Genomic DNA, 19,774 nt, shown 5'->3' with positions numbered 1-19,774 from the left:
TACAGAGTAACTCCTGCAAATCTTCTATTTCTATGTGCCTCAGTTTCCTCATCTTTAATATGGAGTTGATAACAGGAGTGCCCACTCACGCCATCCTGGTGAAGATTAAGCTACCTGCTATATTGGAAGTGTGTGATGTGTAGTAAGCTCTCATAAGTGGTAGCTATAATTAAAGTTCATTAAGGGCAAATTCTTTAGGGCAGAGTGAACTCTCAATAGGTCACAGATCAAATAGAGTTCACCATCAGAATCTTCAATTCATACAACTTTATTCTTTTGCATAAAACTATTATATTAATTGGGAGACTAAATGGGATTTAAATTGTGATCCATAATCTTTTCCATATAAATTAACTCTTAATGAAAGGAGGTAAATGCCTTTGTCAGATGAAGTGACTGTGGCTGGATTAAAATTTAGAGATACCAATACAATTGACCTGCCTCCAAAAAGCTCTCAGATTTCTCTACCCCATGCTCCTGGCACACTGCAGCCAAAAGACCCTAGAATTGAAAAAATGAAAGGGAAATGAATGTTTATCTGGTGAGGTCCTGACTTGGAGCCTGAGGGCCTTTGGGTCCTAATGCTACTGTTGGCTGCATGATCTTGGATAAGGCACTTCACTTCCGGGCCTCTGTTGTCCCACCTGCAAAACTGGGAAAAGTAATAACATCTATCTCACACAGGGAAGGGGGGTTGAGGGGTGAAGACAATGCATGTAAAGTGCTTGGGACCAAGGAGACGATCCACAAATGGTGGCTATTGTGGTTTCTCTTGATTCCCTTTCATGAGAGGCTCACACTTGCTCCTAGCAGCAGAAGGAACTGGATAGCCTCTTACTTGTAATACCTCAGCATCTTCCAAAGGGTTCAACTTTCATAAAACCATGGTTTGGTACCATTCCATTGAGTTCCAACCACTCCATCTTTCTTAAGAACCTACCATTACTGTCAAAACATCCAATTTTCCCAATAAACATATTTGCAAATTATTAAAGGAGTATAATAAATTATCTGCATTGTCCAATTAATGAAAGAGACCCTTCAATCCCAGCTCATGGAAGAGTCTTAGTGGACGATCCATCTTCTCTGATCCAATCCAATCTTATTTGGCCTGCTGTAGCTTGGAAATGGTGATAAAGTTGCAGCAACCACTTTGCTGGAAACTTTCCAATGTGTGGTGAAAAAGGCATGTTTGCAAAGAGTTGCATACAATGGAGGCAGGACACTCTTGGCTACGGACCATCTCGTAGGACTTGATTCTGAAGCATTGGCTGAAAAGAACCCAAATGAGCCTGTAGTTGTGAGTTGTCCCCTTGTGTGATCTCCATAAGGTAGCACCAGTCTTCCCAGAGGTCCGTGGATTCTGGCACAGTCTCCCAAGTACCATCACAGTCCTTTGCCCATTTGAGCTTTTTATCACCCCAAGGCAATTGGTAAACAGCTCCATTTTACAGATAAGGAAAAACAAAGGTGCAGAGAGGTTTAATAACTCGTCCAAGGTCACTCAACTAGTAAGAGGCACGCCCACTGTGAAAAATCATGAAGAATGGAATCTCCGTATTTGGAGATTTGGGCTCATTCCACTTTTAAGAATCTCAGAATGTCCTGTTCACACTCTGAAAACAGAAGATACCATGAGGGAAGGAAAACTGTGTCTATTCCTCAGCCCTTCTCCAAGCCAAGTTAGTACTGGCCAAACCTGGATCAGGTAAAATTTTGTTGGGGTCTCTTTTTGCCCTCTGCCTTGCTTTTATGGCTGCCACTGGGCTGATGTGAGTTTTAGTGGGAGTTACCATAAGAGGAGGCTTGGAACAGTCTTTAGGGGTCAGACAGCCTGGGGTCTAGTCTGGGTTCTGCCCCTTAAAGCTATGTAACCTTGGACAAGTACCTCTCCTTTCCTAGGCTTTAACATGAGAATAAAAATTAATAATCAGTAACTTTTGTTGAGTGCTTGCCACATGCCAGGTGTTACCTTAAGCTTTTTTTTTTCCTTCTTTCATCTTTCCTTTGCATTCTTTCAACAGCCCTATGAGGTAGAATGTGTCACGGTTCCTATTTTCAGATGAGGAAACACTAATAATAAAATTTTAAAAACCCTGAACTGGTGGGAAAAATATATCTATGCAGAGTTTCAGCTCAGCGTTCCTCAGAGGCCTTCACCTGGGCTGGGGCCAGCACACCTCCTTTCAAGGGTGAAATGGGAATATTTTAGGCTTTCTGGGCCACAGTCTCTTGCGAATCATTAACTCTGTCATTGTAGTCTGCCAGTGGCCATAGATAATATGCAAATGGCAGCTGTGCTTGCTTCTATAAAACTGTACAACCCAGGCAGTGGGCTGCATTTGGCCTGTGGTCTGTAGTTTGCTGGTCCTTGACCTAGGTGAATGGCTTCTCCTACCTGTTAGGGCCAATCCTGTTAACGCGCCTTACTTCCCCTCTCTTCCTGTCTTCTGTCTTAAAAATACCTGAGCCCAACTTGCTGGAGGGCTGACCTAAAGGAACAATGGAAGATGAGGATACAGGAAATTTGTGGACACCGCACAGACTAGGGAAGCTCACTGGTACTATCAGCCAGTGAAGTGACAACATGCTGGCAGGGACAGTACCGGGGTCTGATTGGCAGAGGGGTCACAGTTCTCGAGGGCACAGAAGGAGAGAGACTTGCCTGGGTGAAACCGAGCCCCCAGATGGTGATTGGGATAAAGGAAATAGGTCCAGACAGTAGAAAGCATTAAATGGGGCCCAGGAGGAGCCCTGTGTTAGGGCTCATCTCCACCTCAAGGAGAATGCAAACACAAAGCAAAGCGGGGACAGAGATCTGGAAAACACAGGGCAATGGAGATGAGGCTGGAGAAAAACCTCGGTTCATGACTAATGGTAGAATGGGGCCACCAAAACCCAGGCCACCTGGGGTGGGCCAGGCACAAAGCTAACCAAGAGCCAGGCCTGTGGCTGAGCCCAGGTAAGGAGTCAGCAAAACCCCTCCCTACCAGGGAAAGCAGTCAGGGCCTCATCCTGTAGCCTGCTTCTGGAACCCTCTTCAGGAATCCTTGCACAAAAAGAGAATGTCACAAGTTGGCCTTCGCTGAGCCCACTGGGCATGTCAAAAAAGACCTGGTGCTTCACTGAATCCTTTCCAATGTAACAGACATTAATTATCATTAAACAGACTGCCAGAGCCTGGCTGCACAGACACTGCACATACTCTCAAAGCTGTCACTTTAAAAGTGAGATAAACAGATGCACAATTTACTGTAACACATGACACAACGTTCACAGAAGCACAGCCAGGCTCCACTGGGCCTATGTGGGAGGTCCTCCTTTCAGCAGAACTGTTAGTGAAATACTCAGGAAGATCACTTCTATTTGTGCTCCTAATACAGGGCCCAAAAGTTCCCTGCAAGTTTTCACAGAATGAACATCTGCCACTCTGTCTTTCTAGAACTCACGTGAAACACTCACACTGCTAAGGTCTCGTTTTCCTTAGAGAAGCATGAAGATAACAGACCTCCCTGAAGAAAAGGGAGGCTCTCCCTAACCAACGTTTTGGGGGGGGGGGGGGAAGAATGCTCTCATGCCCTTCAAGTCCTCTGAGAGAAGGGACTTCAAATCAATATTGTATCTAACTCACCAAATTACCTGAAAGAAAGCCTCTTCCTCTTACTAACTGCAAATTTAAGAAGAGTTAGAAGATGTAAAATTTAGAAGAAATGGCTGCCAGGAACTAAACTCTAGCTCTATAAACTGATTTTTAAGAAACCCCAGGCTCACAAAGATAATAAAAAATGCATTTAATAGCATGTCAATATACAGTTTAAATGTGTAGTGAGTCTTCTTTTAAGTCAGTGCATTACAGGGATAAAGAGGAGAAATTTCATTTGGAATGCACAGCCAGACGCGAGGTGTGCGTGGTGGGGATCTTGGTGCTCTCACACTACTAAAACTCCATGTAGAGGTGTCACTCCAGTGCTGTGCTCTGTGCCAACCAATGCAGGACTCGTCTGGTCCAGTATGAGATCTACAGCTTTAAGTCAAATAGTATACAAGCATTAACCAAAGAGTAAAATTTATTATTCACAAAACTAAAGTGGTTATCATAAAGCTTACAAGAAAGTACAGCCTAAAACTAATGAGTTGAAAAACTAGTTTTAAAAATAATAAAACTTACTGGACAGGTTTGGAAAATGGAATTATAAAACAAAGAAAACAACTGGCACAGTTTGACCACCTAATTTCTAAGTGCACTTTGTAACGTTCCTTGCAAGCTGCCACTTTTCCCAGGATAATGACAAAAAAGCTTCAGTCAGGTGTCACTGGCTTATGGTGACAGGTTTTTGTTTGTTTGTTTGTTCTTTTTTTTATTGCATTGCCAAGAGTAGATTTTAAGAAAAAACACTACAAAGGTTTCAAAAACCCTATTTATTCTCTATCATCAAAAATAGCAACAGGGGGACTTATACAACTTTTCTGTGAGTACCCACCAGTCTATTTTTTTTTTCTTAAAAAAAATAGAAGTTAGTTAAAGAAAAATGATTTGGTTTTTAAAAAATAATGTAAGGAAACACTTAATCAGATAGCCCAAGGAGTCATCAGAAATATGTGTAGCAAGAAAGCGTCATTGTGGCCCTCTCCGGCCTTTGCACGTCTTTTACTAAACTAGGAAGAGGATGTACAGTACCAATATGTCCCCAACCTGCTTGGATCGAATCGTTTTGTTTTGAAACCCATTATTGCTAAACCAGAGTGTTGTCACTGAGAGCCGAGGAGTCCACTCATAGAGGATAAAATTGAGAGGCTGCTTCAGAGGACTGGATCTCCACCTGGGCCATTTTGAACTGGGTGCACTGCAGCCACTTGCGGAGGGCCACCAGGCCAGCACTGCTCTGACCTGAGCCCGGCAGCGTCCTTAGGCTGTGGTGGTTCACGTGGTTCTGAATGGCCTGGAGGCGAAGCTGGAGGCCTGCAGACAAGTGCTGTTAAGAAAAGACACAATGTTAGCTCCTTCCTGCTGGGGCCCAGGCAACCCCCGGAGGATCTGATCGCTGGGGGCTGCTCTGCAGGCAGGGCCCTGCTCAGCTCCAGGGCTCTCTGGACTAAGAAGGGAAGCTCTCAAATCTGGCAATACTCAGGGTGGGGGACATGGGGCAGTCCCACCTCCAGAGTCACAGTAGCCCAACTCCATCCAAATAATGACATGCCCGTCTGAAACAGGAAAGCAAAGCTGAGAAACCATTGGCTGGGCTGACACTTGCGCTTGTCTCTAGCAGCTATTCACCACACAGGCCTGGCTTTGTGGTTAGTGCCCGACTCCCTGGCTTCACATCCTGACCCTTGGCTCATCAATCTGGGTCAGGGGTTCCTCCAAGGCAGGGGTGGAGGTGGGAGAATAGTAACACTTCCTTCAGGGGCTTCTGTAAAGCCCAAGTGGGTTGCAGAGTGTTAGAGGATATGCCATGGTGGGTGCCCATTACATCTTAACATATTACAATCTCTGTCCTCATGTCAGGGCATGGAAAGGCCAGGCAGACAGTTCTTCTTCCTTCTCCTAGCTCCTCAGCAAGTCGTGCAGGCCTCTTCAGCTCGTTCTGTGAAGCAGAGGAACAGCAGCTCTGATGCTTCCAGGGGAGTATGGGCCACACCGCTTTCCACAGGGAAAACTAGTGCCTGGTATGAAAGAAGGTCTCCCACACTGCAGATGCCCTGCACGGCCAGTGGCCACAAATAGTCCTGATGCCACAATCAGGACACAAGGCTGCCAGCACTGTTGACAGCTGCCTGTCCTCTTTCTATGCCTGGCAATTGGTCAGGCTCCCTGTGACCCTCTTCCTTCCCCAACCTGGAGGGGAAATCCAGCAAGAGAGCTGCTGGCCTCCCCCTAGCCTCCATACTCCTAGCACTGTGATGTGGTGGTCTTGGATGGAGTGGGTGGTTGGCTCCATCAACTTGCTATCAAGCCCCAGGAACTACATTTGCTAGCCACGAAGTATGCTTACAATGACAGGACATCATTCCAGGTGAGGCCTGGGATTGGGACATAGATTTGGTCGGGGTCTTCCCCCTCCAGGCTGTGGGACCCTATCCAAGTCCCTCTTTCTTTTGGTCTCATATGTCCTCATATATAGAATGAGGGGATAGGTTCCTTCTAGCTCTATGTGGTCACTCACTCAATGTTCTTAACAGAATTTTGCCCATCACAGAAAATCAATCTTAGTGGTCAGGAAACACCACTAATGTGCTTGGGACCAGATCCCATGGGTATCCTCCGAGGACAGGACAGCTTTGGGGCCTGCATTCTAATCAGGGGACTGAGCCTTGCCCAGACCCAGGGACGCACCCTCCACCTGCATCCTCATCAACAGTGAGCAGAGGGACAGAGGCTCCGGCTGTTGTGCTCTACCTGTGGGCCCCCTACCTGGTCCACAGGGTCTCCTGTATTATCAGCCCACTAAGACCAGGAACAGGGTGAATTCCTTTTTCCTCACAGTAAGTGGAATGTCAACAATTGCTATGAATGTTCTGATGTTTACCGGAGAGAACAGCTTCCAACTGGCCCAGAGGTGACTTACCTTGATGTTCGACTGAATCATTGGCAACCACATAGGTATCAGCTGCACAGAGAGAGACAGAAGCCTCATTATTATTGTTCTCCACTTTCCCACACAGGCTTCCATGACTGCAAGGGAGCACAGCCCATGCTGGAGCTTTTTATACTGTGTGCGGAAGCAGCCCCCACTGCGCAGCTCTCAGTCCCCAGCAAAATGTCTTTCTCAGGCCAAACCCCACTGAGCCAGTGGCATTTGGAGGTTAATAAGCACCCCGCGAGTGCCTGAGACACACACTTTAGAGCAAATGACTGTCTCTTGAAAGCTACCAAACACAGGAAATTAAATGTGTATTTATTTAATTAAGCCCTCACTTTCTTGAAATAGAATTTCCTCTATGGGCTCTTCAGAACTGAGTCTCTGAGAGGAATGGGGACTCTTCTAGCCTCTAGTCATTAGAAGATACCACTGGGCAGCAGACAGAATCCTCCAGTGATAGAGAAGGCACCCCTGGAGGTGCTGGCTGTGATTTGGAAGGGACAATTCAGCAAGATGGAGCTGGTCATCTGTAAAATGTGGGTGTGCACATAGACAAGCAGCAAGTCCCTGCTGGGGTGACTAGGCTCTGCTGTCCCTCTGATGTGGCCCTTCCATGGAGCACAGGAGCCTGGGCCCCACTGCCTCCAGGAGCAGCTTCCCTCTCTTTGCTTTGGTCTCCTGGTCACATTTCAGTCCTTTAAACTATAAGCAAATATTCATGGCCTTGTACAACCAGAAGTCCAGAACAGAATGTGACATTTCTCACAGTGGGTTCCACAGAAACCAACCTGGGTGAGGTTTCAATGACATAGGGGACTATGAGCCAACAAGTTTGGAAGTGCTAGTTTATTTCAGAACTTCTGAGACCTTTAACAAGCTATACATCATATCATTCCATTCCCTGTTCCTTCCAACCTTCCACTCTAACATAGAGTAGGGTTGCTTTGGATTAAATCATGTGTCCACAAAATTCACACTGTGCCTTGAATTGGACCATTTTTGGAAATGGAGATGAAGATGTAGTTACTTAAGTTGGGGTCATACTAAAGCAGGGTGAACCCCCAATCCATATGGCTGGCATCCTTATAAAGAGGGGAGGCTGGACACAAACACACACAGGTACACTTAGGGAGAATGCCACCTGAAGACGAGGGCAGAGATCCACAAATCAAGGAACGTCAAAGCTCCTCCAGAGGCAGGAGGGAGAGAGGAGCTCAGGAGGGGCCCGCCCTTCCCATACCTCAATCTAGTCATCTGGCCTCCAGCAATGGCAGGAGAGCAGGCTCTGCGGTTTTTGTGACAGAGGCCCTAGCAGGTTGATTCAAGGCCCTCCAGGAAGCAAAGAGAAAGTCTAAGCACAGGTCCGAGGTGGGAGTGCACAAGGCAACGAGGGGCAGGACAGACCCACATGGTGCTGGAAGTGAGGTTTACAGGAACATGTTGGGACAAGGAGTTTAGAGAAGCAGAGGCCAGGCCACTAGGAATCAGCCCTCAGATGACTCTGGAGGCCCTGTGAGGGACCTGGAGTTTAATCCAGATCCCTACAACTTCTGAAGAGGGGTGCCCCCTTTACCATGAGCAGGGACAGCTTCTGGGCATGGAGAAAGATTCTGCCTGCAGAGACACTCCCTAAAAATAAACTTTCTTGAACTGATAAACTGCATTTCTCCCTGTTTTTGTTTCCAAGGCTAAATCTGGCTGTTATTCTACTTTTAACATTCTGTTAAGATATATAGTTGCTAACTTGCATTGACATTTAGTCCTCAACATTCCTAAACACAGTGTTTACACTGCAGTCAGCTACCACTCTATGGCTAACATAAACACTGTGTTTAGATATGGAGCATGGTGTACCAAAAGATGTGACTGGACTAAAACAAAATCACACCTTCTCCATGCTTCACTTAGCCTGGAACTCTCATTAAAAAAGAAACAGCAAATAAACAAAAAACACCAAACCATGAGATTACAAAGGTTGGTGCCAGGTAAGGTCATGCCCTCTCTGGCCCTCTCTGAACAGGACTGCTCAGCTAAACATTCTGAATGGCAAAAAGTAACGGTCAAACCATTTCCCCACACAACATCTGCATAGCAGAAAGCAAGCCCTGGGGGTCCTCATGTCTATAGACTTTGACTGACTCTGACTATTTCTTATGGAAGAAGGCCTATATTTCTCAATTCTGGGGAAATACCTGAAATAACCTCCTAATAAAAATCCTGAGAGACTTGGGAAGGGGAGGGGGGTGGCCCTGGGTGGACTTTGTCTCCAGTAATGTCACTGGCACTAAGGGTACAGATAATGCAAACAAGGAGCACAGTGATGTTGGTTCTAAAAGGGTCTTTGTTCTCTTCCTACTGATGTAACATGTGATCATATAATTCTAAAATATGCCTGCAAGGGACTCTCAGGTTTGTGACTTAGAAATCACATGACTGAAGGCATCCATTAAAGCTCATCACTACTGATAGCATTATATAACCCCATAGTCATCCTATTTCAGGAATGCTAATTTGACTTACTGAGTAATGTTCATTTTAGTTCTCTTTTTGCTAGTGGTTTCTACAAAGCTGTCAGTAAGAATTAGATGTAACTTATTTTGGGCTCTGTAATGTTATAACAAAGCTGGTTGAGTTTTTTTTTTCTCTCTAAAAACAATATCCAGAAAACTGAAGGGCACTGAAAAAATATGCTGTTTCTCACCAAAATAAAAGTGATACCTTTTCTCCTAACTTGATTTATGCTACAGAATAAATCGAAAACTTCCTGTTTCATTGGACTGTATTCATTTCACCAATGCCTGTTCCTGCCCTCAGAATTAAAGATGGTGGTAAAACCATCTCTATCAGCCAAGACCAGACTACCTGAAAGAACAACAAAGTCCAGACAAACTATGTGAAACAGTGATTTTTCAGATATTGAGCATCAGGTAATGCAGGACAGAGAAACAAACAAGGTGAGCCCTAGCTCACTGTCTGGAGAGAGTTTTCCAGGTAGTAACACATCAGGAGGAACCCAGGTGGAGCCCAGTAGTCTTCTTGGGTTAAGATGCAGCTGAGGTTCAGGAGGTCAAGGGTAGATTTGCAGGGTACAAGATTGGAAGGGAGAGATTTTCAGAGAGAAAGAAAGAAAGAGAGTGGGAGGGAGAGAGACACAGACAGATATGCAAAGGGATCCCTTTGAGTCTTCAGCTGAATATTAACCAATGTACATAGGTAAGAAAATGACCCAGTACTGAAGATAAAATCCATGGTGGTCGCATAAGGTCAAGATAGTTTGTGTTCCTACTAGTCACAGTTGAAAAATCTTGTAATCATATAACACTGTACTCATAAGGACACTGGTAATGCAATAGTAGTACTCAGTAATTATTTGTCCAAAAAGTTCTGCTCTTATCCACCTAACAAAACTTAGATGTAATTTAGCTTGTGAGTATTTATTTATTTATTTATATAAATTTAAAAAAAAACCAGCACCCAATAAAGTCAAATTCACAATGTTAAGAATCCAATAAAAAATTACCAGGCATAAAAAGCAGCTCTTAGCAAATACAAAACAAAATTGATATAATCTTTGCATTTTATCAGATCATAATGGGATGAAATTAGAAATCATCACATTGACAAACTATATAAGTATATAAACTAAATGAACACATGGAAATTAAACAATACACTTTTGAACAATGAATGGGTTATACAGAAATCAGGGAAGAAATTTTAAAATTCTTAGAATCAAACTATAATAGCCATACAATGTAATCAGAATATTTGGGACACTAAGAAGAAAGTTTATGGCTATGAGTGCATACAGAAGAAAATCAGAAAGATGCTAATAATCTAATGAAGCATCATCTCAAGGCCCTAGAAAAACAAGAACAAACCAATTCCAAAAGTTATCAGAAGGAAGGAAATAATTAAGATCAAAGTCAAAATCAACGAAATACAGAATTTAAAAAATGCAAAGAATGAGTGAAGCATTGGCTCTTTGAAAAGATGAACAAGACTGATAAACCCTCAGACAAATTAACCAAAAGAAAAAAGTGAGAAGACACAAAATAATAAAATTAGAGGTGAAAAAGGAGATATTAACATAGATATCACAGGAATCCAGAAGATCATTATGGGCTATTTGGATATGTTGAACAATCTGGAAGAAACCAATATATTTTTATACACAAATGATCTGCCAAAACTGTTTTAATAGGCTATAGAAAACCTAAACAGACTAATAACAAGCAATGAGATTGGAACAGTTTTTAAAAACCTTCCAACAAAGAACAGCCTGGGACTGAATTCCACCAGACCTTTAAGAAGAATTACTACCAATGCTCCTCAATTATTCCATGAAATAGAATAGGGTGGAACACTTCCAAATTCATTCTAGGAAGCCAGTATCACCTTGATACCAAAACCAGACAAGGACACATTAAAAAAAGAAAACTACAGATTAATATCCGTGATGAACATAAATAAAATATAAGCAAATTATAGTCAACAACATTAAGAAGATTGTACATCATGACCAGGTTGGTTTCACTCTAGGGCTGCAAGAATCATTCAACATACGCAAATCAATAAATGTAATTCACCACGTAAATAAAATTAAGGACAAAAATCACATAGTCATTTTAATAAATGCAACAAAATTTAGCACCTATTCATGAAAAAGACACTGAAGAAAATTAGAAAGAATTTACCTCAATATCATAAAGGTTTCATATGACTAACTCAAAGCCAACATCATAGTGAATGGGGAAAAACTGAAAGTATTTCCCCTAAAATCTCGAATAAGAATGGATGTCAACTCTCACCACTCTATTTAATGTAGTACTTGCAATTTTAGCCAGAACAATTAGGCAAGAGAAGGAAATAAAAGGTTCACAAATATGAAAGAAGTCAAAACATCATTGTTTATAATTGACATGATCCTTTTGTTAGAAGATCCAACAAACTCCACTGGAAGACTGCTGGTGCTAATAAACAAGTTCAACAAAATGGCAGGATATAGCCAGGAGTAGTGGTGCATACCTATCATCTCAGCAACTCAGGTGGCTGAGGCAGGAGTTTTTGCAAGTTCAAGGACAGCCTAGCAACTTAGTAAGACCCTGTCTCAAAACAAAAAATTTTTAAAAGACTGGAGATGCAGCTTAGTGGTAAAGTGCCCCTGGATTCAATTCCCCACTACCAAAAAAAAAAAAAAAAAAGCAGAATACAAAATCAACATACAAAAATCAATAGCTTTCCTCTACTCCATCAATGAATATGCTAAAAAAAGAAATCAGGAGCCAGTTGTGGTGGTGCACACTTGTAATCTCAGAAACTTGGGAGGCTGAGACACGAGGATAGCAAGTTCAAAGCTACCCTCAGCAAAACGTGAGGTGCTAAGCAATTCAGCGAGACCCTGTCTTTAAATAAAATACAAAATAGAGCTTCAGATGTAGCTCAGTTGTTGAGTGCCCCTGAATTCAATACCCAGTACCAAAAAAAAAAAAAAAAAAATCAGGAAAACAATCCCATTCAATGTAGCCTAAATAAATAAATAAATAAATAACACACACATACACACCCCTAGGAATAAATCCAACCAAGGAGGTGAAAGACCTCTCAATGAAAATTTTAGAACACTGAGGAAGAAATGGAAGAAGACACTTGAATATGGCAAGACCTCTATGTTCATGGATAGGCAAAATTAATATTGTTAAAATGGCCAAAAAGCATCATGTGAATTACCAAAAGCAATATGCGTATTCAATGCAATCCCTATCAAAATACCAATGGCATTCTTTATATAACTAGAAAAAAATAGTCCTAAAATTCTTTTGGAAGAATAAAAGACCAAATAGCCAAAGAAATTCTAAGCCAAAAAAAAAAAAAGCAATGCTAGAACCATCACAATACCCAACTTGAAACTATACTACAGAGCTGCAATAACAAAAACTGCATGGAACTGGCATAGAAACAAACCCATACACCAATGGAACAGAATAGAAGACAGAAACAAACCCGCACAAATACAGTCATCTGATGCTTGATAAAGATGCCAAAAATATATATTGGAAAAAAGAAAGATTTTTTTAAACAAATGGTGCTGGGAAAACTGATTATCCATATGTAAAAGAATGAGACTAGATACCCATCTCTTATCCTAACACAAAAGCCAATTCAAAATGGATCAAAGACCTAGGAATTAGACCAGAAACTTTGCAACTGCTAGAAGAAAATGTAGGATCAGCACTCCCACTCACAGGCAATGACTTCCTCAATTGGACTCTAAAAGTCAGGAAATAACAAATGAGATGGCATAAAATCAAAAATTTTCTGCACCACAAAGGAAATTGAGTGTGAGACAGAACCTACAGAATGGGAGAAAATATACTCAGAATATATAAAGAACTCAAAAAACTTACCACTAAAAAAATAACCTGATCAATAAATAGGCAAAGGCACTAACAGACATTTGTGAAAAGAAATACTAATAGCCAACAAATATACAAAAATGTTCAACATCTTTAGCACTTAGGAAAATGTGAATAAAAACTACACTGAGATTTCAACTCACTTCAGTTAGAATGATAGCCAACAAGAACACAAACAAAGCTTAGTGCATGCACATGGCCCAAGCTGCTCTTTGGAAGGCTCAGGCAGGAGGATTGCAAGTTCAAAGCCAGCCTCAGCAACTTAGCAAGGCACTAAGCAACTTAGCAAGACCCAGTCTCAAAATAAAAATAAAATGGGCTAGGAATGTGGCTCAGTGGCTAAGTGTCCCTGGGTTCAATCCCCAGTAACAAAAACAAACAATAAATGCTAGAGATGTGGCGGGGGGGGGGGCACAATCACACTGCTGGTGGGATTGTAAATTAGTACAACCACTATGGAAATTAGTATGAAGGTTCCTCAAAAACTGGGAATGGAATCACCATATGACCCCAGCTATACCACTCTTTGGTATTTACCCTAAAGAATAAAAGTCAGTATATTATAATGATACATGCATATCCATATTTATAGCAGCACAATTCACAATAGCCAATCTAGGTGTCTGTCCATGGATAAATGGATAAAGAAAATGTGGCATCAATACAAAATGGAGTTTTATTCAGCAGTAAAGAGGAATAAATTTATGTAATTTTCAGGAAAATGGATAGAACTTGAGAGCATTATGTTAAGTAAAATAAGTAAAACTCAGAAAGTAAAGGATTGTGTTTTTTTCTCATATGTGGAACTACAGAGAAATAAAGGTTAAAAAAAAAGGTGGGGGAAATCTCATGAAGACAGAAGGGAGACCAGTAGAGTAGTGGAAAGGGACCAAGGAGAGTAAGAGGGGAGAGAAGGAAAAGATTTTGGGAAACAATATTGGCCAAATGACATTGTTATTTTGTGTGCTATATATGAATGTGTAACAATGCATCTCACTATTATGGAGAATTATAATGCACCAATAAAAACATGGAAGAAATAAAAGGGGGAAATTACCACATACAAAGAATTAGGAAAATGTGACCCATAAATAAGGGGAAAATCTATCAATATAATATACATTAAAAATGACACATTAAAAATAATTAGATAATTAGTACACAAGAACATTAAAACAACTGTTATAACTATTTCCAGTACAATAAAGAAGGAAGAAGAAAAAGATTGAGCATATTGAATGGAGGCACCTAATATTTTAAGAAATGATAGCTGACACTTTTCCAAATCCAATGAAAAAAATAAATTCACAGATCTAAGAAGCTCAGCAAACTAACGAACAAGAATCACAAAGAAAACAAGGCACAGCATCATCAAACAGCTTAACAATAATGGCAAAGAAAATCTTCAAAGCAGTCAAAGAAAAAAGACACATTATATACAGATGAATAAAAGACTGATGGAAATCTTGTTGGAAATAATGTAGGCAAGAAGACAGTAAAGAAACAATATCTGTAAAGTAGTGAAAAAGTAGAAAAACCAAAACACAGTAAATCTAGAATCTCATATCCTGTGAAATTATTTTTCAAAATAAAGGCAAAAGAAAGACTTTCTGAGAGAAACAATGGGTAAAGTAATTAATCACCAGCAGACGTGTGTAAGAAATGTCAAAGCAAGTCTTTTGGGCAGAAAGAAAGATGATTGGTAAAAGAAGTTTGTAGATATACAAAGGCATGCAGATCACTGAAAAGAGCAAACATAAACATGACAATAATAGAAAATTTAAATAAATATAAACACTTAAAATCTCCTTTTTAAAGATTAAAAAAGTGTTTAAGTTGTAGATGGACACAATACATTTATTTATTTATTTATTTATTTATTTATTTTTTAATGTGGTGCTGAGGATCTAACCCAGTGCCTCACAAGTGCTAGACAAGCTCTCTATCACTGAGCTACATTCCCAGCCCTAAAATCTCTTTAACAGATAATTGATTGCTTAAAGTAAAAGTAACAACACATTGGTGTGGTCTATAACATATACAGAAGTAAATGAACAAGGACAATAACTCAAAACCAGGAGGTGGGAAATGAAATATATCATACGGTTCTCTTATAATACAGGAAGTGGTATGATATTACTTGACAGCAGAATGTGGTAAGTTAAAAGTGTATATTCTAAACTAAATTAATGACCAAAACAAAGACAACAAAAGACATGTAGCTAGTAAGACTATTAAAACGCTTCTAAATAACCTATGGGTCAAAGATGAAGTCAAAATGGAAATTATCTGGAACTGAAGAGAAGTGAAATATTTCAAAATTGGGGGAAAGTAATTAAAGAAGTACTTAAAAGGAAATTTAGAGCACTAAATATTGCTGTCTGAATAGAAGAAAATTCTCAAGTTAATGTATATCAAAAATTTTATTATAAAATCCTCAATTAATCCAAAAGAAGATAAAAAGAGTAAGACACAAAGAACAGATGGGAAATATAGAAAACAAGTAGTAAGATGGTAAATTTAAACCCAACAATATGACAAAACACAGTAAAAGAAAATGGTCTAAGTACACCAATCAAAAGGTAAGATTGGATTTTTTAAACAAGTGACATCTAACTGCATATTATTCATAAGAAGTACACTTTAAGCTGGGCAGGGTATACATATCTGAATTCCAGCTACTTAAGAGGCTGAGGTACAAGTATTGCAAATGTAATGCCAGCCTCAGCAATTGCCAAGACCATCTCAAAATTTAAAAAAAAAAAAATTGTTTAAAGGACTGGGAATGAAGCTCAGTGGTAAAGTACCCCTGGATTCAATCCCTAGTACTGAAGAAATAAGAAAGAAGAAAGAAGGAAGAAGGAAGAAGAAGAAGAAAATGAAAACAATGACAGACATTTTAAATATTAAGTATAATGACAGATAGGTTCACTCTTTAAATAGTAAATATAAAGAGAGGTTAAAAATAAAAGGATGGGGGGCTGGGGATGTGGCTCAAGCGGTAGCGCGCTCGCCTGACATGCGTGCGGCCCGGGTTCGATCCTCAGCACCACATACCAACAAAGATGTTGTGTCTGCCGAAAACTAAAAAATAAATATTAAAAATTCTCTCTCTCTCTCTCTCCTCTCTCACTCTCTCTTTAAAAAAAAATAAAAAAAAATAAAAGGATGGGGAAAGATATATCATCCTAAGGGTAAATAAAAGAAAGCTGAACTGTTTTATTAATATCACATAAAATAATGTTTAAAGCAAAAAAGATTACCAAGGCTAAAGAGGAACATTTCATAATTTCAATTCATTAAAACAAGTAACAGTCCTAAACATTTGTGCACCCAATAACAGAGTTTCAAATTATATGAAGCAAAAACTAGTAGATCTGAAAAGAGAAATAAGCAAATTCACAATTATAAAGATATTTTAATACTCCTTTCTCAATAATCGATAGAACATATAAACAGACACAGAAGGAAGGATATACAGAAGACTTGAGCATCACTATCTAAGAGTGTGAGCTAATTCATAGGAAATTCCACCCAATCATAGCAGAAGTCGTATCCTCTTCTTAGACATGCAGAGCATTTACTAAGATAGACAGGATTCTGGGATATAAAACAAGCCTCAAGAATTTAAAATGTTTCAAACTATATAAAGTATATTCTTAGACTACATTGGATATAAGTAGCAATCTATAACAGAAAAGTCTTGGGAAATACACAAACATTTGGAAGCTAAATAATATATGTCCTAATAATCAATAGTTACCAAAAGAAAGCAAAAGAGAAGTCAGAAAATAAATTCTGAATGAAATGAAAATGTTATTTTCATAAACATACCAAATTGTGGTTGCAGCCAAGCCAGCGCTGTCAGGGAAATTTACAGCACTAATCGTTTTTTGTTAGAAAAGAAAAATGTCTGAAATTAATGAGTTCCATTTCTCCTGAAGAAGCCAGAAAAATAGGTCAAATTTAAATTTATTAGAAAGAAGAAAATAATAAAGAATAGAAATCAATTAAACAGAAAACAGAGAAAATCAATGAAAACCAACTGGAATAGTTGTTTTAAACTATCAGATACCTCTTTATCTTCCAATTTTATTTGTTTTGCTTGTTTTTGGCTGGTTTCTTCAGTGCTGGGGATGGAACCTAAGGACTTGTACATGTGAAGCACACACTCCACATGCTCTCAGCCCTAGTTGGGCTTTAAAAAAATTTTTTTTACATCACTCAAATTGATAATATCTGATCAGACAGAGGAGGGGAAAAATAAAGTCATATATTTCCAATATCTGGAATTAAAGAGATGACATAACAATTGACCCTATAAATTTTAAAATTAAAATAGACATATTATGAACAATTTCATGCCAATTGACTACTTTGATGAAATGAACAAATTCCCTGAAAGACACACACTATCAAAGCTCACTCAAGGACAGATTCTTGTATAGCCCTATATCTTCTTTAAAAATTTAATCTATAATTCAAAATCGTTTGCAAAGAAAAATCTAAGTGGCTCTCCAGGAAATTCTACCAAATATATGGGAGAAATACTATCAATTCTACACAACTGTTTTCAGAAAACAGAAAAAGAATATTTCCCAATTCATTCTATGAGACCTGGTATAAAAACTAAATAAATTACAGTCCAATATTCCTCATGAATATCTGTGGAAAAATTCATTTAAAAAAACTAGCAAGTTGAATCCAGTAAGATATAAAAAGGATAATATATCATGATCAAGTATAGTTTGTCTTAGGAATACAGGATGTTTTAATATTTAAAAGTCAATCAATGAAACTCACCATTTTAACAGTTAATAGATACAATACCTATGATAATTTCAATGGGTGTAGAAAAAGCACTTGATAAATCCAACACCCTTTCCTAGAAAAATTCCTAGTAAAGTAGAAATAAAAGAGAACCCTATTTAATCTAATAAAGGTTATCTATGAAAAACTATCAGCTAACATTTATTTAATAATGAGTAATGAAATACCAGATGTTCTCTTCATAGGATCAGGAACAAGGAAAATTTTACTGTTCTCACTACTTGTATTCAACTTGTACTGAGGGATCTAGCCAGGGTAATCAAATGAGGAAAAAAAAAAATGAAAAGTACAAATAATGGGGAAAAAAAAGACAAAAAAATGACCTTTTCTACGCATGACATGATCATCTACATAGAAAATCTCATGAAGGTGACATAAAATCAATAAGAACTAATAAATGAGTTTAATAAATTTCAGGGTAGAGGATCAATTTAAAAAAAGCAGTTGTATTCCTAAATACTACCAATGGACAATTAAAAATTTAAGTGAACCCAGTGGCTCGGGAGGCTGAGGCAGAAGGATTGCAAGTTCAAAGTCAGCCTCAACAACTCAGCAAGGCCCTAAGCAACTTCATGAGACCCTGTCTTGAATCAAAAATAAAAGGGTTGAGGATATGGCTCAGTGGTTAAGCACCCCTGGGTTCAATCCCTGGTAACAAAAGGAGGAGGAGGAGGGGGAGGAGGAGGAGGAGGAAGAGGAGGAGGGGGGGAAAGAAATTTAAGTGCCCAAAAACCCCATATAATAGAATAAAAATATGATATGGATACATTTCACAGAAGTATGCTAGGCCTGCATATGAAAAATAACAAAAAATTTCTGAGAAAAAAAAGAAGACATGTATAAATGGAAATATATAGTGCATTCACGGATCAGAAGACTCAATATTGTTAAGATCTCAATTTTTTTCAGTCTAATCTAAAGACTCATGCCATCCTAACCAAATTCTCAGTAGTCTTTTTGTAAAAGATTAACAAACTGATTTTTAAATTTATTTAGAAATGGAAAGAACCTACAAAAGCCAAAACAACTTTGATAAAGATTAATAAATTCAGAAGACTAACACTATTTCATTTCAAAGCATATTATAATGTTATAGTGATCTAGACTGTGTAGCATAAAGACAGACAAAGAAATCAATGGATCAATATTGGAAACTCAGAAATAGAACAATACAAATATGGTCAACTGCTTTATAACAAAATTGCAAAGACAAATCAAAGGAGAAAAAAATGTATTTCTAACAATGATTCTGGAATACTTGCATACTATATGCATAAAAAGTACCTCAATCTTACCTTATACCATACATAAAAGTTAATTCAAAATGGAATTTTGTTAATGATACTCTATCAAAATAAAAAAACTTCTACTGTTCACAAGATACTTTCAAAAAAAAACCACAGAGAAAATCTTTGCAGATCATGTCTGATAAAAGATTTGTATTTCAACATTCAATAATAGGGAAAAAAACTTAACCCCATAAAAACTGGGCAAATAATTAACAGATACTTCACAAAGCAGTTATATGGACAGCAAATAAGCAAATAAAAAGATGCTTAACAAAATTTCAATAGTGAGATACCAGTACACAGCTCTAATACTAAAGACTGACTCTACCAAATGCTGATTAACAAAAATGCACAGGGATACACACTCTAATACTAAAGACTGACTCTACCAAATGCTGATTAACAAAAATGCACAGGGATACACACTCATATACTGGGAGTGTGAACACAACAGGGCACAAACACTCTGAAAATGGTTGGCCAATTTCTTAAAAAGTTAAACATATACCAACATACAGCCCAGAAATTTCATTTCATTTCTAGGTATTTGCCCAACATACATGAAAGCATATATGAACACAAGAACTTAATATGTAAACATTCATAGAAGTTTTATTGGAAACACATCAGATGTCTGTTAACTGAAGAATGGATAAAC

At 38.9% G+C, this 19,774-nt stretch overlaps 1 protein-coding gene across 5 annotated transcripts in view; it reads right to left on the bottom strand.

Moving 5' to 3' along the window:
* Positions 1 to 4,772: 4,772 nt before the first annotated feature.
* Positions 4,773 to 19,774, bottom strand: part of UNC79 (unc-79 homolog, NALCN channel complex subunit) — a gene marked incomplete at both ends in the record, with an annotated part of 264,901 nt that continues 249,899 nt past the window's right edge. For all 5 annotated transcript variants that reach the window (XM_081289012.1, XM_081289013.1, XM_081289015.1 and 2 more), the window contains 2 exons: positions 4,773 to 4,973; positions 6,567 to 6,608. In XM_081289012.1, coding sequence (XP_081145138.1) covers positions 4,773 to 4,973; positions 6,567 to 6,608 — 243 coding nt within the window. The remainder of the gene's footprint in view (positions 4,974 to 6,566; positions 6,609 to 19,774) is intronic.

This window comes from Spermophilus citellus (genome assembly GCF_964194105.1).
Source record: "Spermophilus citellus genome assembly, chromosome: 4".
Classification (NCBI taxonomy): Eukaryota; Metazoa; Chordata; class Mammalia; order Rodentia; family Sciuridae; genus Spermophilus; species Spermophilus citellus.
This window is presented reverse-complemented; position numbering and strand designations above follow the sequence as displayed.